This window comes from Nelumbo nucifera, chromosome 3 (assembly GCF_055504915.1).
Source record: "Nelumbo nucifera cultivar China Antique chromosome 3, China Antique-T2T, whole genome shotgun sequence".
Lineage (NCBI taxonomy): Eukaryota > Viridiplantae > Streptophyta > Magnoliopsida > Proteales > Nelumbonaceae > Nelumbo > Nelumbo nucifera.
Window position 1 is genome coordinate 26,897,778 of NC_142651.1, and position 27,906 is coordinate 26,925,683.

General features: G+C 39.9%; 1 protein-coding gene and 1 pseudogene across 1 annotated transcript in view; both read right to left on the reverse strand.

The window, feature by feature from the left end:
• The window catches only part of LOC104600020 (ubiquitin carboxyl-terminal hydrolase 2-like), a 38,323-nt gene extending 16,591 nt beyond the window's left edge, over positions 1-21,732 (reverse strand). Inside the window, exons 1-2 of the mRNA XM_010262851.3 lie at positions 21,592-21,732; positions 11,438-11,477 (exon numbers count right to left, since the gene is read on the reverse strand). Of these exons, the coding sequence (XP_010261153.1) occupies positions 11,438-11,468 (31 nt within the window). The 5' untranslated portion in view covers positions 11,469-11,477; positions 21,592-21,732. The remainder of the gene's footprint in view (positions 1-11,437; positions 11,478-21,591) is intronic.
• LOC148801061 (NADH dehydrogenase [ubiquinone] flavoprotein 1, mitochondrial pseudogene) lies at positions 16,629-18,498 on the reverse strand (annotated as a pseudogene).
• Positions 21,733-27,906: the final 6,174 nt, after the last annotated feature.

Below are 27,906 nucleotides of genomic sequence, written 5' to 3' on the forward strand. Positions count from 1 at the left end.
GACTAGTGCACATAAATAAGGAGTTAAGGACTAGGTGTTGAACCTTGGTGAAGACCATTGTAACTGTAAAATCTAATGTTTCTCCCACATGTCTTCTAACATTCGTTTTTCCACCCTCATGTCTCATACATATCCTTAATTAGGCCCACACAGGCACATACCTGTTTGAAACTCCTTTCTATTTCAAAACCCACCATATTATCTCTAAGGACTCTATCATATGCTTTCTCTAGATCAATGAAAACCATATGAAGATTTCTCTTCTTCTCTCTAAACTTTTTTGCCAATCGTCTTAATGGAAAGAGGGCTTCCCTTCCAGTAGATCTGTTGGAAGGAAGCGAAGATGGGAAGCTTTCAATTGGTACCGAAGAGTGGAGAATGAAGGGAGGGCAAGGATCAATCTCTCCTACAGTGAAGTGGTGGCAGCAGGTGCTTGGCCTGCTTTTGGGTCGTCAGAGGTGAAGAGGGTTGGCGATAAAAGGGTGGTAGTTACGGATCCTCAAGCGATGAATGCGAGAAGAGAATTTTTGCGGAACTGTTTGGTGGGAAGATTCTGATGGGGGGAGGGGATTAGGGAGGTGGAAAGGTGGGCAAACACACAATGGAGGGAGGTGGGGGGAGTGAAAGTGAAGAGAATGGTAGACGGTCTCTTCCTTTTCATCTGTCCATCGAGAGCTGGTGCGGAATGGGTGTTAAGAAATGGGCCCTGGCAGTTGGGGAGAAACCCCCTCTTGTTGGACTGGTGGGGTGTGAGTGCGGGCTGCCTCTACCCAAACCCTTTCGCTGAAGGGGAGGAACTGGAGTCGAGTTGGATCGGGGTGTTTGATCTCCCCCTCCTTCTCTGGTGTCCAAGCGTAATAAAGGCTATTGGGGATGCTTGTAGGGGCTTCACAAAGACGGATGACTCTCCCCTGGAGATTGCAACATGCGAATGGGTAAGAATGAGAGTTCGTAGGGGGAATCAAATTCCGAAAAAGATCAAAGTGGTGGCGGGGGAAGTTTTGTTCACTGTCCAGATTTGGCAAGAGTTGCTGACGTCCGTTCAAAGATGGAGAGGTGGAGAAGAGTTGTCTTGGGACGTTCAGAGAGGAGAAAGGGGGCTTTCAGACTGTACCAAGACTTTGGTCCTGGAAGACTCTGGCAAAAGTGTTCTCCCTCGTTTGTCTGAAGAAGCGCGAAGCCAGAAGACTTGTACGCGAGCAACCTCTCCGCAGCCGATGGTAGAGAAGATGTAGAACTGGGCTTTCTTATGAGCCGTCCAATTTCAGCGACAATGAAGGGTCCAGATGGGATCGACAAGGAAGCCTATGGAAAGGAAATTCGAAATTCAAACCTGGGGGATAGTGGGCAGACATTGGGAGTGGATGCCATTAAAGGCTTGATCAAAGAGTGCTAGGCCGAGTTACAGCTGGCACCTAGGGAGGGCCATGCGTCACACATTCAATTTGTGAACCACCAACCCCCCTTTCTCGAGTCTCATGTGGACCATGGCAAATCAAATGAAGGTTCTGGGCCTAGATCGCTCTTTCCAACCCAGTCAGTTTTACATCCCTTTAACTTAGATGTTAGGTCTGGGCCTAAAGCATATAGTGAGCCCAGGTCCCCCCTGGTCAAAGGGTGCACACGAATCTTGATCTCAGAACCCCTAGTTGGCTTAGCCAACAGGTTATGCGTTCAGGGGCCACTCAGAATTCTCAGGACCATCGTTTGAATTCTTTATGGAGGGAGAAGGGTGGGGGGGGGAACTTTGGACCTCTGCTCGACTGTTGTGAAGCCTATGCCCCCTCAGACTGCTTCTTCCGAGGCTAAGTTTCAGTTGGAGTCCAACCAGTTTGTTGTGCTGCGAGAGGAAGATGAGCTGATTGAGGTGGATCCAATTGAAATAGTGGCCTCAGATTCTCAAGCTGAAGGTGGTGGAGGTGAGCAAGAGGGTGCTGGTTCACAGGTGGACGGTAGCAAGCCTTGTGCTACTAATATGGGTGCTGACTTGGAAGGGCAGACTCAGGAGATGAGCAGTTTGGTGTTGGTTCAGCCGAATCTGGTAGGGGAGCAACCAGTGAGTACTTGTGCTTCTTCCAGGGTTTCTTCTAAGATGTTGGGTTTGGGGAAGTTTCTGGGGATTTCGTTAGAAGGGTTGGAAGAGGAGACAATCAAATATTTGGAGGGAGTTGAGCAAAGAGTGCTTCTGGCTAAGGGGAAAGCTGCAACAAAGAAGGGGGTAACAAATCTAAAAGAAGCTGAGAAATGATGTGATTGACTTGGAGATTAAATGACAAAGCAGGCAGTAGCGAGGGAGGGGGGGGAGAAAGGCTAAATTGCCAAGTTTCCCATTGCTTTAGTAGTTTGTAATGGTGTTAAAGTTACTCTCTTGGAATGTTAGGGGATTGAGGTCAGGGAGAAGGAGACTTGTAATGTGTGTCTCTGAAAAAAATCAGGTTCAAAAATTGTATTGATCCAAGAAACTAAGTTGGAGAGTGTGGAGGCTGTAGTGGTTAGAAGCATCTAGGGGGAGGGAGATGTTAGGTGGAGATCAAAGTCAGCAGTCGGAAGTGCAGGGGGGTTGCTGAGCATGTGGGACCCGATGGTTTGCATTTTGATTTCCTATCAGATTGGAAATTTTTCAATTTCCCTTATCTTGAAGTTTGTAAATGGTAATGTTTGTCAAATTACTAATGTGTATGGCCCTAATGATCGAAACCTAAGGGAGGAGTTGGCCGTGGCGATGGGAAGTTTCTCTTATCCTTGGGTTATTGGTGGGGAGGAGTTTTGGTAATGTTTGTCAAAGAAGGTTCCCCAGGGTTGATTTGTAAACTTGATACTAAAAAGGTCTACGATCATGTCAACTGGAGATGTGTTGATCTTGTTTTACATTCGATTAATTTTGGGCAGAAATAGAGGAATTGGGTTGATCTTGGTTAATGGACAGTCCGCAGGTTTCTTTGATAGCTCCAGGGGTCTTAGACAGGGTGACCACCTGTCTCCTCTTCTATTTATATGTCTAATGGAGATCCTCACTCTATTCTGTAAGAAGGCTGCAGATTCAAATGAGTGGGAAGGTTTTGCAATTGTGCCAGGGAGAGAGAAGGTGAATATTCTTCAATTTGCAGATGATACATTGTGCTTTGTGGATGCTTCTCCCTCTCAGGTGGAGTTAATCCTTGGGATCTTGTCTTGGTTTGAAGTGACAACAAGTCTAAAAGTTAAATGGAACAAGAGCCAAATTATCCTAGTGGACCAGGTTTCCAACTTAGTAGATTGTGCTGGTATCTTGACTTGTCAGATTGAGTCCCTTCCAATCAAATATTTGGGACTCCCTCTAGGGGTGAGTGGTGGTTCTCCTGCAATTTGGGACCCGATTATTGAGAGAATGGAAAGAAAGCTGGCCTCTTGGAAGGCAAAATACCTCTCCTTTGGGGGTAGGGTGACTCTGATTAGGAGTACTCTCTCCAATTTACCCACCTACTTCCTATCTCTATTCTCCATCCCTAACAAGGTTGCAAATCAGCTTGAAAAGCTTCAAACTGTAAGTGGATTTGGAGATTTGCAGCAGAAAATGATGCATGGTGGAGATCTCTCATTGTCAGCAAATATGGTGTGAATTGGGGTAATTGGAGAACCAGGGACCCTCCTCCCAACTGGGGTAACTCAATGTGGAAAGGGATAATGAAGAACTTTTAGCTCTGGCCGCTGGGGTCTCAATTAGAATTGGTAATGGTAACAGGACCAAATTATGGAAGGACCCTTGGTGCTCAGATGAACCCCTTGCTGATTCCTTCCCCCTCCTCTTCCAGTGTGCTTCGGATCAAGAGGTTTTAGTTGCAGAGTGCTATAGTGTATCTGGTGGTTCAATTCTTTGGTCTCCATTTTGAAGGAACCTTTTTGATTGGGAGGTGGAAGAGGCTTTGAATCTGTTGACCTGTCTTCAGAACCAAGAGTTGGATTACAGTTTGGTGGATAAGTGACATTGGAAGTGGAACTTGATGGGGTGTTCTCTGTCAAATCTCTAGCTGCTAACCTCGGTAGGAGGGGTGTTCCTGATTTCCCTGATCGGCAAGTGTGGAATCCCAACAGTCCAACTAAAGCCAACTTCCTAGTTTGGACTATGGCTCTTAATAAATGTCTTAATAGAGATAACCTAGTGAGAAGGGGCATTCAGGTGTTGGACTTGTCTTGCAGTCTGTGTGGGAGCAGTGCTGAATCTACTGACCATTTGTGTATCCATTGCCCGTATTCTGCTCAGTTGTGGAACCATTTCCTCAGCTCCATGAAGGTAAGTTGGGTGATGCCGAGGTTAGTTAAAGAACTGTTGTGTTGCTGGCAGCTTATGGGTTTGAGCAAGAAAAAGAAGACTGTCTGGAAGATGATTCCAATTGCTGTAATTTGGTCCATCTGGACTGAGAGGAATAGAAGGATTTTCAGTAATAAGACCCTAAGTCTGGAAGAGCTAATTCAGAAATCAGTGGGCAAGCTGATGTCTTGAGTGTCTGTGGCTGCGGATTTTAGAAATTGTAATGTGTCAAATGTTTTTCTTTCTAGCTCTTGATGGATTGTGTATTTGCTGTTTTGATCAGTCGGCCTTTTCTGGGACTGATCTCAGCCTCCTGTGTGTAATTTCTTATCAATAAATATTACTTTACCTTTTCCAAAAAAAAATATAGTTTTTTGAAACATTTGTTTCATGTTGTAACCTTTGCTCAATTATTCTCTCCCAAAATTCTTTAAGAAAAACAAAGTTCTAGAACTAGAAAGGATCAATGAGAACCCTTATTGTTCACTAGAGTTAAAGAATGTTGTAGCAAGTAGAAGACTTAAAAAATAGAGAAAGCATCAAGATGTTTTGGTTTCAAAGGGGGTCTCTTTGGGATTAGACCAAACAAAAAGTTATCAAAGATCAAGAAAACTTCAAGAAGAGTTCAATGGTTTAAACTTCACATTTTTTAGGGCGGCCTTGTTCCTAGTCTTGTAGAGAGAAGGTGTTGCTCTTGTGGGTTTGAAGTGGGTTTGCTTGTGTTATCTTTGAGGTTGTGTTTGGTTTGGGCTGTTTGGGGTTTATGGTTGTTGTGGGGTTTTGTTTTAGGTGGTTTGTTGGGCTACTGTGTTTCTGCTTTTTTTCTTTTTTGATAGGTAAAAGTTCATTAATAATTCATGAGTAACAAAAGATGATGTTTGTTACAAGAATCCCAAGGGGAGGTGTGAGGTGCAGCCTCACTATTTAAAAGAAAAAAACAGCACAAAAATTACAAGTAGACCCAATATAATTGGTCCCTAGTTACTCCCTGCTTAGCTAGATAATCAGAAAATGCATTAGCCTCCCTTTCCACCCATTGTATAGTCAAATTCATATGTTGTATTACCCATTTGAATTTCTTCATTTCATTTCTATAACACCATATCACTTTGTCTGGATCTCAAAGCCAGCAGCCCACCACCACTTTGGAGCCCCCTTCTATCACCAAATTCTCCAAGCCTATCTCTCTTGCAATTTGTACACCTTGTAGGACTGCATACAGTTCAGCCCTTAAGGAGTCTCCAATCCCCATTGGTCCTGAATAGAGTGCTCTTAAATTCCCATCCTTGTCTCTTATGGCCCCTCCAATTCCAAAAAGGCTTGGGTTGCCTTGACTGCTCCCATCAAAATTTAGTTTCATAAAGCCTTCAATGGGAGGTGTCCAAACCAACCGTGTTTTAGTCTTCTGCACTAAACTAGAAGCCACTGAAAGCCAATTCCTCCAAACATCATCAAAGGAGGAATGTCTAAACAATTCCATAGTTCGTAGCCAGTGTATAATTCTGGTCATTACACAATCCATAATCTGTTGTTTACTTCTCTCCTCTTGGAAGATTCTGGCATTTCTTTCTTCCCATAATGTCCAAACCACTGGTTGCTCTAGTGCACCTCCACATTATTCTTCCCCTTTTCTTCGGCCAAGCAAAAGTAGATGGGTCAAATAACATCTTAATCTCCACTGGTGTATTCCACCTATGCCCAAACAAAGAAAAAAACAACTCCCAAATTTCTGAAGCAAATGAACAAGAAATAAGTGGTAACAAGATTCACCATCTGATTTCCAAAGAGTGCACCAATTTGAGGAAATACACAAAAAAGGCCTCTCTTTTGCAAGTAACCCAAAGTGTTAACTTTCCCATATACCACTTCCCAGCAAAATGCCTTAATTTTAGGGGGAAACAGTTGAAACCAAACTTCCTTCCAAGGAAAAGACTGAGAGGATGGGTACTAGCAAAGAGCTTTAAAAAACAAAAAAAAAAAAAAAAAAAGTTTCTGCTAGATTTTGCTGAGGTGTGTTTGGGTTGGAGTTCTTTTTTGGGAATTGAAGTGTGTTTTTCTTCTCTCTCAAGTGACATCTGGTCACTCTCCTTTGTACTTTCTTTTTTCTTTTTAATGAATTCTATTTTATTACCAAAAATAAGTTTCATATTGTGGCTAATGAATTTAATTTCATGATAATAATTACAACTTTGTATGTCGCCCTTACTTTTAAATGTAGGCACCATAGTGTTCTTTGTCCATTCATTTAGCATTTTTTTGGTTGTTTTTTTTTATGAATATTGTTTTTTGATGAATATATTTTTGGTTGTTTTCAGTATCTTATTAAATAGTTTTGTTAGCCATAATAAGCCTACCTTTACCATACCTTTCTATATAGGGATATTATTTTTATCAGGTCCTAATATCTTTCCCTTCTTCATCTTGTTTAGTGCCTCCTACAATTTGATAATTCTAATTTTATTAAGGTATATGTTATTTTCAGTACTATTAGAATTACTAATCCCTCCCCCACTACCACCTATTACATGTTTACCATTTAATATTTTTCCAATAAAGTTTTTCCATCTTTCATTAATTCCTTGATCTTATATCAAGAGATGCAACTAACTTGATTTAAACCTCTGCATTTTCTTTCTCTCCTTTTTGTCATTTTACAAATTTCATTCTCTCCTTTAGTGCCTAACTTATGATATAGTTCATCATATGCCTTAAATTTAACTTCACCCACTTTCTTTTTAACTTCCTTTCTTATGATTTATATTTTTTCTAAGTTTTCTATATTTTTAATATTTACTTCTTTAGTGTGTGGGTGTGTGTGTGTATCAATGTTATATAGTAAAGAAGTAAAGAATATTATTACTTTTTCAAGTTATATGCAAGCTAATTAGCATGTAAAACCAGGGAACAAACCTAGAATTTAGTTTTTATATTGTCAACTTCTATTTTCTAGGCACCTAGTCATGTAGGTGTTCATTGTTGCCTAGAACTGCCTATATGCCTTAACAACTACAGGTGAATGCACAAACCCAGTTGCCTGGTTATGGAAGTTAATCCTCTATTTTCAAGATTGAAAATATATATATCAAGGTGAATAAGCACTCAAAAATGCAATATGCAAGACTTATCCAAAAAAAAATGCAAAATGCAAGTTGAAATGGTCACATCCAAATATATTGCACTTCAACATGATACCCCCATAGCCTCGAAAAGTTAAAAGGCCATTACCCAATGTTAGTCCCAGCTATTTGGGGCCTTGGAAGGGGTAGACAGGATATGGCCCTAACATTTTGTATTTTTTTGGCACAAAGTGGCCTTTCTCAGACTTGAACACATGTTCTCACACTACCAGCCCAAGATTTTACCTTTACACCAAGCAATGGCCTTTATAGCCACAGAAAATTGTGAAAGAAAATATAATGCTATTAATATGGTATGTCAAGAGGAAATTTTGATATTATTTTCATATTTAAGTTTATCTTTCCCTGAATAACTTCATTAAAATCAATCACATTTCACAAGAAATATTTCTTGTGTAAAACTGTAAAGAAACACTTTTGATTTTAGTAGATTGATTTCAGCAGTATGGAACACTAGATTTAATCCAAGAAAAGAAAGGAAGAAGAGAGACAGAAACACTAGGTATTTCCATTCTCTAGCAGATGGCAAGAGAAGGAAGAACTTTATCTTATCTCCAAATTGGTAGTAGATGGAGTCGAGCTAGTACAACAAGAGGAGATTGCCAGGGCCTGTGTGGAGCACTTCAAATCTATTCTAAAAAGGCCTGTAAGTAGAAGGGTGTGGGTAGAAGGTTTGGACTGGCCAGATGTAGGGGTGGAGAACAGGAGAAGGCTGGAAAGAAGCTTTACTCTAGAAGAGATCAAGGAGGTTGTGTTTTCTATGGATAGAACAAAAGCTCCAAGGTCGGATGGGTTCACAATGGCTTTTTATCAGAATTGTTGGGATATCGTGAAAGATGATCTCTTGCGGGTGTTTGAGGAGTTTTTCAGGAGAGGAATTGTCAATCCGGGTGTGAAATCTACATTTATAACTTTAATTCCAAAAAAGAAATATGCATCCCACCCGAAGGATTTTAGGCCAATTAGCCTGGTTAATAGCTTGTATAAGATCATTGCAAAAGTGTTGTCTATGAGGTTGAAGAAGGTATTGCCCGATATCATTGCACACTATCAAGGAGCCTTTGTGAGTGGGAGACAAATTACTGATCAGATTTTAATTGCTAAGGAGAGTGTGGAGAACTTTAAGAGGGATAAGAAGAAGGGAGTGGTTTGTAAGTTGGACTTGGAAAAGGCTTATGACTTGGTGGACTGGGATTTCTTGAGGAGAGTTTTGACTAAATTTGGGTTTGGGGCTAGATGGTGCAAGTGGATCATGGGTTGTGGCAAGAGTTGTCATTACTCAGTACTAGTGAATGGGACAGTGGTAGATTTCTTTCCAGCCAGTAGGGGTATAAGACAAGGAGACCCCCTGTCTCCTTTCTTGTTCATTCTAATTGCGGAGGTTCTGGGGAAACTAATCCACAGAGCAGATGATAAGGAGCTCATTAGAGGCTGGAGAGTTGGGAGGGTGGAAACCCCCCTCACTCACCTACAGTTTGCTGATGACACGATTCTATTTTGTGAAGGCGGTAATGTGAGCTTGATCAGGAACTTGAAGTTGGTGATACAACTGTTTGAGCAAATGTCTAACTTGAAAGTTAACCTTTGGAAAAGTTGTATAGTGGGGGTGAACCTGGAGGAGGGAGAGCTCAGGGAGTTGAACTACTTAAGGTTGCCATTAGGTGATAATCCCATGCGAGAGAGCTTTTGGAACACGGTGGTGGAAAGGTTTGAAAAAAGACTGGTATCCTGGAAAAAGAATTACCTCTCTCTCGATGGAAGAATTACACTAATAAAGGCCACGCTTGCTAACTTACCCATCTTTTTCCTATCGGTGTTTAAAATCCCAGTGAAGGTCGCTAACAGATTAGAAAAGTTTATGAGAGATTTCCTGTGGGAGCCAGGAGAGGAGAAGAGGGATCACAGAGTTAGCTGGGAGATAGTGTGTAGGAGTAAGCCTTGTGGTGGCGTGGGGCTTGGGAGTATCAGGAGAAAGAATATGACTTTGTTGGGGAAGTGGTTGTGGAGGTTCCCTATGGAGAAGGAGAAGCTATGGGCTAAAATAGTGGCAAGTATACATGGGCTAGAGGACAATGGATGGAACGTTGGAATCAGAGCTACGACCACAAGCAACTCTCCTTGGAAAGCCATTCATGACCTGCTACCAGTTTTCTCCCCTAATATCAGGTATGACTTGAATTCCGGTAATTCCATAAAATTTTGGGAACAAACCTAGGTGGGGAGCACCCCTTTAAAGGATCAATTTCCTTCTTTGTATGCTCTATCTAATTTGAAAAATGAGTTGATCTCGTCTTTCATCACCCCGTCCTCTTCCACTTCCGGGATTGGGTGGAACTTGGGTTTAAGAAGGGATTTGAGGGACTCAGACCTTGACAGTATTTCGAGCCTTATTGCACTTCTTGATAATGTTGTCTTAGACCCCACTAGGGAGGACTCTAGAATTTGGACACCTACCCCCAATGGCATCTTCTCTTGTGCCTCGTTCTTCAAAGTTTTAAGTCAGTCCACCAGTCCTACCTTCCCCCCTTTCCCTGTTGGTGAGGTTTGGTGCAGAGCAATACCTCCTAGGGTTGGTAGTTTTTGTTGGGAAGCCTATCTGGAAAGATTTAACACTGGTGATCTACTTCAAAAGAAGAGACCCAATACTTGTTTGTCACCTCAGTGGTGTGTTCTATGTAAAGCGGATGGGGAGACTGGTTTTCACCTACTGGTGTCTTGCCACTTTGCGAAGTCAATTTGGGATTGGGCTTCCTCCTTATTTAGACGCAATTGGAATCCCCCATCAGACTTGCAGGGCCTTTTCTCCCCCACCTTTTTCAGGTGGCGGATAAAAAGGGGAAGAATAATGTGGAGAGGACTAAGGGCTACAGTATGTTGGACATTGTGGGAGGAAAGAAACTCTAGGATATTCTCAGAAACCCAAAGAGGAGCAGCAGATCTGAAGACTATCATACATATTAGGGCGGTACAGTGGCTGAAATATTTGGAACTATTCACAAATTACACTGTGGATGACATGTTGAGGAAGTGGGGTGAAATTGCAAATTACACACAGACCAAGTCAGTAATGAAAGTGGTTTGGACTCCCCCACCTAGAGGATTCTTGAAATTAAACTTTGATGGATGCAGTAGGGGAAATCCAAGGCAATCGAGGATTGGAGGTGTTTTTAGGGACGAAAATGGGGTCATCTCTGCCATGTTCTCAGGCCCAATTGGAGTGGGTGACTCCCTTAGAGTCGAGATCCTTGCAGTTATGGAAGGAGTCCGGAAAGCTAAGGAGTTGAACATCAAGAAACTCATAATTGAAGGGGATTCAGAGGTGGTGATAGGATGGCTGACTAAAGATCAAAATGGTTTATGGAAGTATAACAATGAGAGGAGGAAATTCATGTGGCTGGTGCGGGACATGGAAGTTAAGACATGTTGGGTTAAAAGATCAACTAATTCCCTAGCTGACGGTTTAGCTAAACAAGGGGCAAAAAGGGATTCACTGTTTTGGGCTAAGATGTAACTTTAGTGTATTCTTTTCTCTTTTTCTTCTTTTTTCTTTCTTTTATGAGGCTCTTAGTGACTCTTGGAAGATAAGTGTGTTTGTCTTCCTCCTGTAAATTTTCTACTGATGATTAATGAAAGTGTTATTGATCAAAAAAAAAAAAAGGAAGAAGAGAGTAGCAGCAAGGAAGGAGAATAGGAGATAAGAAGAGTAGAGAGTAGAGAGAGACTAAACAGATTGTGGGGTTCGTTAGAGTCCCCACTATCTTTTATACTTATGTATAATGTGGAATGAAATTACAATCACGCCCTTAATAGGGCAGCAGCAGTAAAAAATGAAGACCCATGGGCCCAATAAGTGACATAATAAAAGCCTACTAACAAACATAAAATAAGAAACATAAAAAAAATTCCTAATAAATACTTAAGTAAACAGCATAACCAGCCTATTGACAATTTTCAAGGAAAAAAAATCATTTAGAATAGAAACAAGCATAAGACAAGATGTAATAAGCCTTACCAGGATCAGATTCAATAGTGCACCAAGACATGATGTCGAGCTTTTGGAAGTTGCATAAACCAAGAAAGGATAAAATTTAGAAAATGCACAAAATCCAAGAATTAGCACACAATTATTATCTTAAAAATACATATAATCTATGATACAAAACAAGAATCACATGGTACAAAATGTGTTGAAGAATGAATTGATCATATTATTGTAGGAGATATTGGAGGAGCTTTCAGAAAAGCAGAGGATCAGATTGTTGCCTTCTCTGGTCCAATTGGAGTGGGGGATGCAGTTAATGCAAAGGTCCAAGCAGTTCTACAGGGAGCACAGATTGCTAGAAAGCTGAACTGGGAGATTGCTAATTGAAGGTGATTCTAAACTAGTAATTGGGTGGCTGAAGGAGCCGAAGATTGTAGCTTGGTCCTTTAGGGGGCAATGAGAAGAGTTCAAGTGGCTAACCTCAAACAATAACAGTTAGAGTTCATTGGGAAAGGAGATCGGAAAATGGGCTGGCAGACCTTCTAGCTAAGCAAGGGGTGCATAAGGATGAACTATTTTGGGCTCAATTGCAATTCTGCTTTGTTTTTGAGGCTGCATCTCATGCCTCTTTGTAGGAAGTTTTTGTGCTATAACTTTTGATAGTTCATTTTGATTGATCATTAATAAAATGATGTTTATTACTAATCAAAAAAAAATTGTAGGAGATATTTGTCTGTCTAAGTTACATTATGTTATACTTAAATACAAGGTGTAATTGTTTTGACATAGAAAGTTTAACTTATCAGAATCTCAAAAAAAAGTATAGGAGTGCAGAGGATGAGCCTAGGGATGTAAATAGATCGGGTTAAATAGTAAACCTACCTAAGTGCCTATAGGGTCTAGTCAATGATTTTAAGAGGTGCACCTAGACACACGCAGGCAAGGCGCATTTTAAGGTATGCGCTTCACCTAGATCCCAAGCACACCACTTTCAAAAGGCACATGCCTAGAGCACCTTGTGCCTCATCCCAGGTGTGCACCTTTTTTTGCGCTTTTTGGTGTTTTTTGAGCATGGTGGCTCTCCTAGACCCCCAACCAAGCCCAAACAAGTCCACGTTATTCATTCATTCATCCTAATAAAAGATATTTTAAAAGATAAATTAAAATTATAAAATCAATTTTTAGGGATTAAGCATTTTAAGACCCTAACATGGACATGTTTACACTTGCATCAAGGGGCTTAGTACAAAGGCAGCTTGTAGAATTAGGAATGAAAGATGTAACATCACATTAACTATTTCCCACCGCAGGTTGGGAAAGAGGACCACAAGCACCTAGAGCAAAAGCATAGGGAGCAAAGCTTTAGATCTTTCCAGAGCCACCTCCCGGCCATCGAAGCTAGCTTCGGACTTGTAGGAGCTTGAATCTGAGTCTAACTCCTCCTCCGGATCTTCTAAAGGTGAGCTAGGAGGCATTGGAGAGCGATTTGTTTCTCTCATACCTTCTTCAGTAGACAGAGGGGTGTCCCTTTTCTGGTTTACTTCCTTTCTTATTCCCGCAAAATTTCCTAGAATGGATTTTTTCCCGATGTTTCCTCTTGGGTGAAGTAAACTTTGCTTCCATAGCTCCAGGAGCTTGAGCCTCATGCAACATCCTCTAATCGGAAAATGGGGCTGCAATGATTCCCGTTTTGCCATGTGCACCTAAATCAGAGTGATGAGTCAACTCGACCAGGCCCAGTTGTGACTCAGTCGTCTTCCCCACCTCAAACAAGCGGTTTGTCTTCTCTATCTCGATCGAATAGTAGAACCAGACATCGCTGTCCAGAATTAGAACTGAGCGAGGGATAGCATGCACTCCTCTTCCCCTTACCTTGTTTCTTGCATAACGTAACTCCTGTAGGTCCCTTGTCCTGGCATCGGTAGTCTCAAGAGTCAAGACCACCACAAAGGCTTTCCAGAAGGTTGAAGACCTCTGTAGTCCAGAGATGAAATGGAAGGCCACAGATCGTCACCCATACTTCAAAGGATAGGCTATTGGGGGCAGTATTAACTGTTGACCACCATCTCTCAAGCAACACACGCCTTCCGTAGATGAGTAGAGAACCTAGTCTGGTCCAAATGTTGACTAGATCCTTCGAAGGGGCAAATCCCACCGGCCTACTTGCGGCTAGGGGTTTCAAATGCAATAGATTAGGGGAATGGAGATTTGCTGATAGGCCTAGCTCTACGTCGTTCCAGTTTAGACTTTCTTCTTTGGTGCATATAAATGTTGTCTTCCATACGCCAAAAGGTCCAAACTGGTGAAAGATGGAGATAAATGGTTGTCCTCCGACCACCACTACTTTGCTTCTGCCTTTTCCAAGAGCTGGAAAGTTCTTCAACAGGGGGGTATCCGTCTTTGGTCCCTCCTTGCTGGTGAGAAGTGGTTTAAGAGTGTTTGCGAAAGTTTTCCACCCAAAGTTGTTTCCTTCTTCAGGGATGCAAATGTTGTATGTTATGCCTGCACCGTCCCAATGGCTAAGTCTAATGAATCTTCCCCACTTCTTTTTAGCTGCATAAATAATAGTTATCCTTCCTCTGTCTACTCGTCGTTGAGGTCCGCTTGGCCAGATACGAGTGCTCAAAAGCTTCTCTAAAAAATCCACTGTCCAACTCTCCTCCAATTCATTTAGGGAGAGCTTCATCCAAGCTCCTCTTCCTCGTTCTATAATCACCAATTCACCGTCATTGTTGAAACAACTGTAATCTAGCTCGAACATCTTGGAGCCGATAGCAACCCAACGTCGCCAACTCTCCATCATCGTTGCACTAATGTGTTAACTACCTAGTTGGTAAGGACAGCAACTGCCACGGAGAACATTCCTCAATCTATATTTTGGGAGCAGTACTAACACACTCAATATGGAACTATCTATTGAGATGGGAAGGAAAGGAGCCCAATGAAATTTTGTCAATTCTTGTTGGTTCACTGAAAGATAGTTTCATGTTTTTCTTTACCTTCTTGCTAGATGCAATCCCAAATAATCCCCCTCTTAACCAGAGTTATGTTGCAATTACCTTTTTGAGAATTAATGAAATGAATGTGGAATTGAGGCTTCTTTTCAAGAGTTGCTGATTGGTGAATTTCCAAAAGCACCTTAAGAAAATCATTTTAATAAAGTCACAATGCTTTTTGTAGAAGATGATGATGAAACCATTGAGCCTAGGGGCATTATCTGCCTCCATATCATCTATAGCCATTTTCACTTCTGAGAAGGGAGCCTCCAAATCAGCTGCTTGTGAATCAGTGAGCATACCAAAATTCAAACCATCCAGCTTTGGTATGGACTTACAAGGCACTATATATAGCTTCACATAAAATTCCACAATGGCCCTTTCCACCTCACTGATTTGTTCGACAAGCTGCCCTTCTATTACAATCTTCTTAATTGTGTTGGACCTGCGATGCTCATTGGGAACTTTGTGGGAAAAGGCAGTGTTATTGTCCCCTTCCTTCAGCGAATTCATTCTGGAAAATTGCCTCCATTTCACCTCCTCCCTATATGCTAGCACATCAAACTCCTTCACTTACCTCTTTTAGCTTTCATATCTTCACAGAGACTATTGATCTCCTCTTCTCTGTCAATCTCAGAAATCACCTCCAAAAATTCTTCTTTGCACCTATCCGCTTGCCTAACAGTGATCAAGTCTGAAAGGGATTGATTTTCTGCCCGTACCTTCACAGTCATGAAGCAATGGGATATGGTTCGAAAGGGGTTTGGGTTCTTGGGCTGAGTGAGGAAAGAGATCCTCCTGTTCTACAGAAATCAGAAACCTACTGAGGTATACCAAGGTGGGTGATCTTGATTAGTGGACCAAGTAAACTTGGCCCCTAAGAGGGGTAGATCAATCAACTTCCGCCTTTGAATGAAAGTTGAAAACATTCTCGTACTCTATTTGCACGAGCACTACCTGCTTATTCTCTAAGCTTCTGATTGCATTAAAGTCTCCTCCAATCACCCAGGGTACCTCCCACTTTGTACAAACTACGTCCAACTCTTCCCATAGAATACACCTTAGAGAATTCTGCATGGAGCTGTAGATAGTGGCTATGATCAGCAGGATGCTGCTCTGCTGCCACTGTAAATGAACCAAAAGAGAGTATCTTCCTTCTGCTATGTCCACCAAAGAAAAACAACTGTTATCCAAACTGATAGCCATCACACTTTCCGTGTTGTCCAGAGGGACAAAGATCCAATCACAAGCTTTTGAGCCCCATAGGTTTCACATGACTAGAAAATCCATGTTTTGTAGCTTCATTTCCTACAAAAGCCAACATTTGGACCTCTCTCTTTCAAAAAATTGTTGGCCACCAATCTCCTTGTCTTTTTGAACCCAAACCCCAAATGTTCTAGGAGATTATTTTGAGTCTATTGACTCTATTCATAACTGATCATTTTCCGCCAGTGGAATTACAACCCCAATGAGTGCTGATTGCTCCATCCTTCAACCCCCATGCTATCCGAAACAATTTCTTCACTTGTTTCTTATTCTCCTTTCCCTTCTCCATTAAAACATATGTTCAACCACCACAAACAAAAGACAACCCAAGGAACTTGCTGAATCATATTAGGCCTATTCGCTTCATTGCTTTTCACCTATTGAACTTTGCCTCCTTTAGTCAAGGATCGCAACTAGCGTCAACGAGGATCTCTCTTCAATTTGTTCATTGATAGAGACCATCACCCAAGTATTACTGCTATCTTCTTCTGTAATAGGATAACCCCTTAGTAGGTTCTCCTGTTGCTTTTTGTTATGTCCCAGAAACTTGACACACAATTCTCAGACTCACAGCAGAATTCACACAACTAGAACATCAACAAAGGAACTGGTATTCATTCAGAAGAAAAGAAGAACATTAACAGTTGGTCGGTTCTTCGAGAGACCGCCGGCTCTCCCAATCACTCACAGTATTCTTCACTCAACAAAAGCCTATCTCCCCCATCCCCCAAAGCCCCTTCTTATACTCTTCTTACAGCATAACTGACTCCCTCAATAAATGCCCAGCTGGCCAAGTTATAAATGCCCACACTCTTCTTATTCCTAACCGACATAGCTATAAATGCCTCGAGACTCTCCTTATTCCCTCCAGCCATAATTGCCCCCATGTTCAATTATTTCCCCCCTTAGCCGAAAGCTGACCTTTCCCCTTCCTGGCATACGTAAAGTTAATTGGGGGCCTATCATTACCCGCCACCCAAAGTCTAACCTTGTCCTCAAGGTTAAAATGAGGAAATTGGTCTCGAAGCAAGTCAAAAGGCTCCCAAGAATCTTCAAAATCAGGTAGGCCCTGCCAATGAATAAGCACTAACTCCAGGCATAGTAGATGGACGCACACCGAGCACTGGTATGTCCCTGCACAGGCCAAGCAGCAGCATCGCCCAATGCATAGATGCTGTGTCTGCTTTGTCACCTCTTGAAGCATGTCTATTTCCTCCAGCTTCACGTTTCCAACCTTCAGCCTCTCCACGATCATCCACAACCATCCTGTCCCCTCCCTGCATGGTGTGCACTGTCCACAACTTTCATGCTTATAGAAGTAAGAGAGCCTAGCAATTGCATCCACAATATCAGCTGACTTGTCCATCACAATTACAGCAGCTGTCCCTAAACCCGTTTGGACAGCCTTGAGTGCATCATAATCCATCAACACATCATCACATATGTGCTTTGGAATCAGTGGACAGAAGAACCTCCTGGTATCACTGTAAGAAAATTATCCCATCCACCTCTAACTCCTCCACAGTGCCTCTCTATCAGCTCCTTCAATGGAATACTCATCTCCCCTTCAACTGTACAAGGCTGATTCACGTGGCCTGAGACACAAAATAGCTTTGTCCCAGAATTGTTCTTCCTGCCAAAACTAGCAAACCATTCAGGACCACGCCTTGAAATGGTGGGGGAAACAGCCACAGTTTCAACATTTGTAACAGTTGTTGGACATCCATATAGCCCTGCATTAGCTGGAAAAGGAGGCTTCAACCTTGGTTTTCCTTGTTTTCCTTCAAGGCTTTCCAACAACACCGTCTCTTCTCCACAAATGTAAGCATCAGCCCCATAGTGGATATGAACATCAAAATCATATCCAGATCCACTTGCATTTTTTCCCAAAAGTCCAGCTTGATAAGCCTCCCTCCTTGCCTTCTCAAGGTTTTTCCGCTCATTTACATACTCTCCCCTTATGTAGATATAAGCAGCAGTGGCCCGCATACCAACCCCTGCAATCAGGCAACCCTCTAGTAGTTTATGTGGGTCATGGCGCATAATTTCTCTGTCCTTACATGTTCTTGGCTCACTCTCATCAGCATTGACAACAAGATAAGAAGGACGGCCATCAGATACTTTTGGCATGAAAGACCACTTCAGGCCAGATGGAAAACCATCTCCACCACGGCCTCGAAGACCAGATTTCTTCATTTCATTGACAATCCAATCAGAGCCCTTAGGTACCAAGTCTTTGGTTCTATACCAGTCACCCTGCTTCATGGCACCGTTCAGGAAAGGGTCGTGCAACCCATTAACAAATGCTGCTTCAAGGACTAATTCCGGCAGGTCACGTAAGGGAGCGGAGAGCACCTCGAATTGGTGACGATATCCCTTAACAGTAGAAGACTGATGTAACGAGAAGAGCTGCTCCTGTAAATTACCCTCCTGAGTCAATCGAAAACGTTCAAGGAGAAGCTCTTTGAATTCTGTCCAACCACGAAAAGGTCGCCGACCAACTTCCCGGTAATACCACGCCAATGCATCGCCCTCTAAACAGACAACTGCAGCTCGCAGACGCACTGCCGGAAGCAATCCATTAATCTCAAAATAGCGCTCCGCACGAAAAAGCCAGCCGTCTGGATTTTCCCCATCAAAATTAGGTAACTCCAACTTCCGAGGAAGTGAATTAGGAGTATGTTCCGACACCGGCATCAAGGAATACGTCAGAAATGCCGCACTCTTCCCTTTGTCAGCCGCACAACTCGATGTGACTAAAGAAGAACCAATGTCAGTCGTAGACAAAGGAGCTGAATAGGCCTATTACTGAAGCAACAGATCAAAACGTCACACCAGATCTTGAACGCTTCCTTCCAGAGACGAGATCTTCGAAAGTCCAACTGTTATCGCATCACGTAAGCCTTCCACTTCAGAATGCAGAGAAATCAAGCATTCTTCGAAACCCTCCACCTGCAATGCCACTTCCTTAGCTGTCACCATGGCCGAGGAAAGACGCACTCAGATACCACTGTTATGTCCCAGAAACTTGACACACAATTCTCAAACTCAACAGAATTCACACAACTAAAACATCAACAAAGGAACCGGTATTCATTCAGAAGAAAAGAAGAACATTAACAGTTGGTTGGTTCTTCGAGAGACCGCCGGCTCTCCCAATCACTCACAGTATTCTTCACTCAACAAAAGCCTATCTCCCCCATCCCCCAAAGCCCCTTCTTATACTCTTCTTACAGCATAACTAACTCCCTCAATAAATGCCCAACTGGCCAAGTTATAAATGCCCACACTCTTCTTATTCCTAACTGACATAGCTATAAATGCCTCAAGACTCTCCTTATTCCCTCCAGCCATAATTGCCCCCATGTTCAATTATTTCCCCCCTTAGCCGAAAGCTGACCTTTCCCCTTCCTGGCATACGTAAGGTTAATTGGGGGCCTATCACTTTTCAGCTTGGATGATCTCCCCCTACAAAGTAGCTAGGCACACCACCAAAGCCCTAACTTCTATTGGAGATGCCCCCACTTTGAACTCCCATTTCTTAGCAGTTCAAATGAGACTTGACCACTTCCTCTCGCCCCACACTTTGTGTCCTAGAGCTTTCCCCTGCAAATGTCACTTCATATTCATCTTCTTCATCCTTTGAGAAGCTCATAGATATCCTCTTTGTGGTAAGCAATACTTTTGCCTTCCCCTCTAATTCCCTAGTCTAATTTAATGGAATAAAATCAGCTCTCTAAAGCAAATCGGCCTAGGTAATTTTAGCTCAAAAGATCTGAATTATGGGCCAGGGATTGCCTATGAAGTCCACCAAACCGACCCAATAACTCTTTGTGTTAGGCATTCAACCACCTGACAACAATCATGTAAACAAACACCACATCCCCATCTTCCACATTCAAATTTCAAAATACCCCAAAAGATTCCTTTCCATTAACCCTTGAAGGATCCCTAGATTATTCTTCTTTTCTCCCTCTTCTATGTTGTGCAATGCACCATGGTTCCTCCTACGTTGGTTGTCTTTCGGCTTCCCCAAAAATGTTCTCCACCTGCTCCTTGATTAGATCCTCACGTCTCTTCTCAACAGTGGCAGATAGTTGCTTCATCTCCTCCACCAACTATCCTACCAAGCATCTATGGGTCAGGTCAATATCAATCAGCATAGCTACTTTGAAATTCTCAAGGGTCCCCATTCTTTCCTCTCTAATCTCTGAACATATCATGACAACAAACATGGCATTGTTGGTTATGATGCATTCCGTAGACCACACAGAGGGTGGTGATTTATCTACCTCTAGGAAACACATGCACAAATCCTTGCTCTTACAAGCCACCTCTTCACTCGATAGTTGCATCAAGAGTCTCAAGACTTGCACCCAAACAAAGCCCAAGATGTCCTCAACCTTGGGCCAAGGTTACAAGTGTAGGAGCACTCTCTTGTGACTCCTCATGCCAATATTGAGAATATGCTTTGCCTCCGTGAGGAAAGGGTTCAACTTTCTCACTCTAATGCCAAAATGAATATTCCCAAAACAAATATTAGATCAATAAACCACTTTATGTGTAATCCTTGAATGAAAGAAGCACAACTATATCTTTTTTTCTTTTTTTGATAGATAAGAAGCACAACTATATCATAGCCTTATATGTGTTGGGCTGCTAGCTTCCGACCAAAATACCTAGCTGCAACTGTCTTCCTCCATAGACTGCTAGTCTCTTGACTGGAATTCCACCACCATTTGCCCAGATGGAATGTTTCTGACCTGTCTGATGTGTCTTGCATCCAGCCCTCTTCCAATCAACAATGCAATACTTAAACTGGTCTTTCCAAATTTTCCAAAGGAAGTATAGTTTGGAGCCTTTCAAGTTTTTAAGCCACTTCAGCTAGAACAAGGAAAGAAAAAGAAAAAAGAAGAAAAAAAAAAAAAGAATAGAAAATGGATGGGAAGATGAGATCAGATAAGGAGCTTTTCAAACGAATGAGCTGACCTCCTTTTGATTGGTAATTAACTTTTCACTAGGGTAATCTCGTTTGAAACCCTTTTACAATTTCCGTTCAGGTAATAAATAAATAGAGGGGTTCTGTGACTGAGTAACATTGGTCTCTCTTTCCTTCTCCCTCTTTTTCTGTGCTCCCTCTTCTTTCTTCCTTTCTCAATTCTCACCACTAGTACTTTCAGAATTCATAATTCCAGTCAGACAGAGTATCAGGGATCTACAGCTCATCTTTTATAGTTTTATTGCGGCAACCGTCCTAGTTATGCAATGCAGTTGTGGAATTCAAGCAATTCATTGTAAGAAGATTGAAAAAATTTTATTTTTATGGTCATAATGTGTTAATAGATGCAACGCGCTAACAATTTGCAAACTAGACTCCAAACAAAGGCCGTTTTTTACAGAGAAAGAAACGGTTAGATGAGGCAAGTGGGCTGCTGGAGCCATTATCAATAAGTTCTTTCGTAGTTATCAAAGAACAAAGGGAAGCTAGGTCATGAATTTTAATACAAAATGGGAAATTAATAGTTAGCTTGCCTAGTTCTTTTTAATCAATTAGTCTGTTTCCCAGTTGAAGCAGATCATAGAAATCCGGGAGAGGAGAGAGTAATCAACTAATCGGTAATCAAATAAGTTCAGGTAAATAGCCAAAAGAATGAAGGGGGCAGAGCCCCTGTTATAATGTTATGCAACAGAAACATAAAAAAGAGAGAAACGGGAGGGAGGACGTGTGTCTGTGAAATTGCAGAGGAAAGCAAACAAAAATAAAAGGGACAAAGCCTCTGTTTTGTACGCAGTTCACAAAGGGAGAAACAGGGAGAAGAATGACGTGGGTGTGTGTTCGTGCGTGAGAGAGAGAGGTAACATAAGGACAGATTCCCGGTTTATCTGAGAAGAAGAAGAAGAAGAGGAAGAAAATGCAAGCACCTGGATCTGGATGGGTATAAGTGTCTTGCTCGGACTGATACCCTTCCTTCTCACTCCTCAGCCTTCTCCCTCTCCTTGTTCTCGTTCTTCTCCTTTACCTAGTATTATTGCTGGAACTGGAATGCTCTCTACTCCTTTCCGAAGTCTCACCAGTAACCCTCAGTAGTTGGTTGTCGGTTCGGTTCGGCCATCAAACCATCAAGGATATCAACCCTACACGTGTCATTATATATATATATATATATTAAGACAGTCCACCTCACCATGTCTTTTTTTACTAAATCCTCTTTTTTAATTTTCTATTTTTCTGAATTTTTTACTTTTTAATTCTATATAATTATCAATCAAACATATGCTTAACTATTTCTTACAATCATAATAAAAAATGGATATGTTTTTCTAATATTTAGCTAAGTAGCACTACTTTCCTCTACTTTCTCCTAAATTGTCTCTAATTCTTATTTATCTCCTAAATTACCTCTCATTCCCATTTATCTCTTAAATTATCACTAATTTAATAGAGAAATTAACTCCTAAACTATCTCTAATTCCTATTTATCCTCTCCCCAACCTTTTATCTACATGTATCTAAGGACATTTTCAATTAAAAAATTTTAGAATTATTTAAATATTATAACAAAATTATATACTAACTTTAAAATATTAATTCAAAACACAAAAATTAATTATAATAGATTTAATAATATTCATATTATTAATAATTTTATATTTTTACAAAATTATTATCAATTTATGTAGTAACAATATAAATTACAATTTTAAGAATTATTCAAATTAAATGTTATTCAAACAATAAAAATTTAACATTAAAAAAATAAAATTTATTTAAATTTTTCAACAACTAAATATATTAAATAACAAAACATTGAAAATAGCTAAATAATTGTACAACAAAATATTTAATACTGCATATTAATTTTTAAAATAAATAAATTTCAAATAGTGAAAATTTTTAAATATTTTAGATATTACTTAAATATTTAACATGACTAAATTTTAAATAATTAAAATAACGAAATTATGTAAAAAATTTCTTAAAATTAGAAAATTAATTATAATAGATTTCATAACAATCATATTAATAATAATTTAATATTTTACAAAATTAATAGCGAATGATGTAATAAAAGTACTAATTATAATTTTATGGATTATTAAATTTAATAAATAATTAATATTTTAAATTTAAATAAAAATATTATTTAAATAACTAAATAATATTGCAAACAACTAATTTCAATTATATCAATTAATAATTACAGAAAATAACTTTAAAAATTTAATATTTATTAGTAATAATTTTACAATAATAGTGTACATTCATTATATATTTATATATACTAAATTAATATTTATTTTATTTTTAGTAGTTGTTTATTGTATTTGTTGATAAATTTGTTTCCAATAATTATTTATAAATCTATTTTTGTTCTGTTATTTAATAGAAAATTTTCAATAAATATTGGAGATTAAACAATTATTATTTAACTTTTGAAATTTAATTTATCATATTCCATTTTTGTTATAAATTTATTTTTAGTAAATATGTATTTTTTATAATTTATTGATTAATATTTATTAGAGATTAAGCTATTTTTTGATATTACACGATTTATTGACTAATTTAATATATTTTTAGTATTTATTGTATTTTTGTAATTATTATATTTTTATTAGATATCTAATGTATTTTCATTATAAATTTATTTTCAACAATTGTGTATTTTTCTACAAAATTTCAATAATTATTGGAGATTAAACTATTGTTGTTTATTAGAGATTAGACTATTAATTTAGCTGAAATTAGGCGTGTTCAAGGATTGGTTCAATTTTGTTGCAGGCTATTTCGCTAACCAAATTGACTTGGTCAAGTTGGGAGTGTGTCACCCGAAATCGATTGACCATTAGTGAAAACCCACCAACTCAGGTTGTATCGGTTTGGGTCCATTTTCGGTTTGATTTGTTTGTTCAAAAGGGTTAACTTTATTTTAATTTAATAAATTACAGTGGAATTATTAAAAAATAAATTTATGATAAAAATATTTTAGGCTAAGAAATATGGGAATTTTCTCATTTCCCGTATTAAAAAAAAAATTGTATTTATAATATATATATAATTGGGTCGGTTCAGTTTTGGTTTGTTTACAAATGACCAAACCAAAACTGACCTAACTTGGTCGGGTTAGAAAGTTGCTAAACCAAAGCCGATCGAAAATGCTAGAAAACCAACCAATTCATGTCAAGTTCAATCAGATCGAGTATTAAAAAATTAAAATATAAAACAATTATATACTCTTATGTATTTCTAACTTTTGCTTAACAAAACTCATGCATTGCTAAAGTCCTCACTAGTAAAATAATAAATAATAACATTCGCACGTCGCTCTCAATCTCACCACAATAATACTATACAAAAATCTAATATACATATTAACTGTCGCTCTCAATCTCAAAAAAAAGGGTAAATCTCTTATACCTCTACTTTTCATGAAATTAACAAATTGTACCTTTACTGTTTAGATATTGTCTTACAGTACCCTTAAGTTTTCTGACAACTGTCTAAAACCTCCAATGCCATTAATTTTCTGTCACACTCCATTCACATGTGACATCACATGAGTGGTAATTATTTTAAAATTCCTAAAATATCCTTACTTGTTTACCGTTGCTGTTGGAAGTTGCAGCGGTGGTGGTGATTTTAGTATCATTGTCGCAAGTGACGGTGGCCACTGCAACTTCCGAACAGCAAAAGTTTGGTGATTACACAACATTGATCAATACCCACCATTCACCACAACAGATCTGAACGTTGGTCTGGATTTCCAACGCTTCGAGAAAACTGGAATCTTCAGACTTCCATGCCTTTTTTTTCTCCTTTGATTTTTGTTTATACGGATGGATTCAAGGACCCTTGTCCTCCCCCTCATCGTTACAACTTGCTTCGACCATCCTTCACCTTCGATCATCTCTCTCTCCCCACCTATCCTTCTATCTTCTTCTTCTTCCCCTTGTTGGTCTCTGTAATTAGCTTGGAAATAGAGCACCACCACCAACATTGAACTGTGCTTGCACCCTCCTTCCTCAGTGTGACGGCGATGGCAGTGACAACCCCCTCCAAACTCCCATCTCTCTTTCTCTCTCTATTCTTCCTCTGGGCGGCGGCATCAGAAGCCCCTTTGAACAAGAGATGAAACAGAGGGGGAAAATGGAGTTAATTACCAGTTGTCTACAAAGGAGAATCCAGAGTCGCCAAGCTTGTAGGCGGAGAGTCAACGAAGGGTCACCTTGCTATGACGGACAAACCTGCGAACATCTGATTGATGAGATCGAGTGGTTACATGGTGGCACCATTGCTCGACGTCAATGTCAGTCCAACAGTAGGGTTCGGCAACGACTTCTCACCAGGATTTGCAAACAAGAGGAATCACTCAAACCAATTGGTCTTTCAGGATTCGAACAAATATCAAGGCCAACAACTCCGGGATCAACCCTTCCCACCACCATGATACATCAGCTTTTTGATTACCACCGACGTTATTAGAAACGACGACGGTACCTATGAATGAATCGGAGTAAAATCTCTTGGTTTGCCGCTCTCCATCCATCCTGTCTCTCCATTTCCCTTGTATTAGCAGAAGTATTTCAGTCTTTTGGACTCTCTATTAGAATTAGTAGGTACCGTAGAATTAGAAGACATGGCATGAGTTGTGGGTAATTACAATTTATCAATCGGCAAGTTGTCAGCGGTGAAGTTGAAATAGTAAGGTGGGTCGTTGGGAAAATCAGTTGTGTAAACCCCACGAATCATCCTGTAGTATGCTTCAAGAATGTCGATCGATGGAGTCACGAAGCTAATGTTGTTCATGCTGGCAAAGAGTCAGCTTCTAATGGGACCACCGCAGGAGTCACTAGCGCAGGGCAAAGTGTTGACAGAGATGGTTGTATAAACGCGAGTGTCGACGGTTAACGGAACGTCGATGGAATGTTCTTTGCTTGCCAATCTCCTGAAGCGGGTGGTGAAGCTGGTTGTTGCCTCTGTGTCGTTGTAAGGAGGGAGGGACGACATGGAAAGAGACGACGGAGGGGTGTAATTGTCTCTATACTATAAAATGGCCGTAGCTGTGGTGTTATCGTAGACCACACCGAGACCACTCGAGTAAGCTCTGGAGGCCATGTAATAGTGGTTGGGTGCTTGGTTAGCTTTCAACAAAACATCCATGGTCTGTTCTAAAATCATCACCACCAGCTTTTGAAACAGGGGCGAGAGGGAATGGAGGAGAGAGAGAGAGAGAGAGAGAACGAAGGGGAGAAAGAGAGGGAGGGAGCTCTTCGCCAGTGGCTATCGCCCTTGTTTCATCATCGCCGATGATCCCACTAAATCAATGCTAGAAAGCAACGTGAGGTTGATCTTTAAAGATCCCAAACGATCCGACATATGGGGATTATTCATTGCAGCTCGATCCACAAGGATCCCCACAATTATTTAAGAGGTGGAGGGGAAGTCTAAGAATGGAGAAAGAAAGAGAGAGAGACCAGAGGCGTAGGGGGAGGGGGAGGTTTGAGAATGGAGAGAGAGTAGAGGCAGATGGTGAAATAGGGTATGAAAATTGAGGAATAGTGGAGGATAAATTCGACATTTCATTTTCTTCTGTTAGCATTTAATGGCAATGTCAATTGTCAGAAAATTTAAGGGTACCACAAGACAATATTTGAGTTTCAAACAGATGTGAAATGATCATATTTCTATCAAATATCAAATATGGCAATTTACATTATATAGTTTGGAATATGGATATGCATTCAATAATTATGAATATAATAGAAAGATATTGATATATTTGAATGCATTAAAAAATTATAAATTTTATAAATACATCAATAACATAATAACCTAATAACATAAGATTTAAGATTCAAATAATTATGAATAAAATATAATTTTACCTTTCAAAAACAACTTTACTAAACTACATATTTCTGTGATTGAAACCCCAAAATATACATCAGTTGAACATAAACGGTTTTATACCCAAAAATTGAACACGAATGATTAATAAATAAAAAAAATCAAACATTGGGAATTTGGTCTCCATCTCACTAATGATAGGCCTTTTTCCTTAGGCTCAGTTTTGAAAGAGTACAAAGACAAATATGTACAGTGCAAATGCATGCAAAATAATACAAAATATAAGGTTTTGCACTCTACATATTTGCATTTGTACTCCTTCCAAACTGAGCTATAAAAAAATGGAAAAAAATTTATTGGAAATTTGGAATCAAGATTAATTTAAAGTATTGGTACGCATGATACACAAAAAATTATATGCATCACACGTTTACAAGGGTTGATACTTATCCATGCAATATGTTCCATGTGTTAAACTTTAAACCTAAACACCATTGGGAAGGGTATTAAGCATCAAATATACCTCCCAGATCCTAGTAATTAGCGTATCGGTGACCCTCGAAATCAATACATTACATGTGATGCACTAACATGTGTATTGATAAACTTTGACTGGACTCAAGTAAAAGAAGGAGAAGGAGAAGAAGAATGCATTTTTATTTCATCCTCCAATATATTTAAAAGATTTGTATATTTGGTGTTTGAAATGCAAAGACACATTGATTTGTTGTCAGACTTATGATGGTTTTAATTACACTAGCAGACCCATGGTCCCCCCTAAAGATGACAAGTTTCCCCATCCCTGACAAGGACCCAACTTCCTTGACCCCATCGGGTTGGGGATGGCGATTGCTTTGGTGGGGAGGGGACGGGGATGAGGATTAATAGGGATCTCTGATCGGGCTCGAGGTCAAGGATTTATATTAAATATGTTTTATTATATATATGATATTATTTATATTTTATATTTTTATATTATTTGTATATATCAAAGCATATTTAAAACATTGTTTATATATTTTTTTTATTTATTTTAAGTATATTTATTTTTCAAAAAATATTATTAACTAAAAACATTTCAGAGATTCAGGTCCCTGCGGGAAAACCATCTCCATCGGGGATCGAGGATGGAGGACAACTTTTACCCCAGTAGGGATTAGAGATTGGGGACAAGGATGAAGATTAGTTTCAAAATCGAGGTCAGGGTTGCCATTCCTATCCACCCCCCGCCCCCGCCCCCGCCCCCCCCCCCCCAAAAAAAAAAAAAGAACCAGAAAATAAAAAAGTCATAAAAATTATCTATTCTGAATTATTTTCATGGTAGGAAAGAACTATAAGATAGATCCATAAATAATTTCTCAAATCTCTTGTTCCATCAACAAATTATG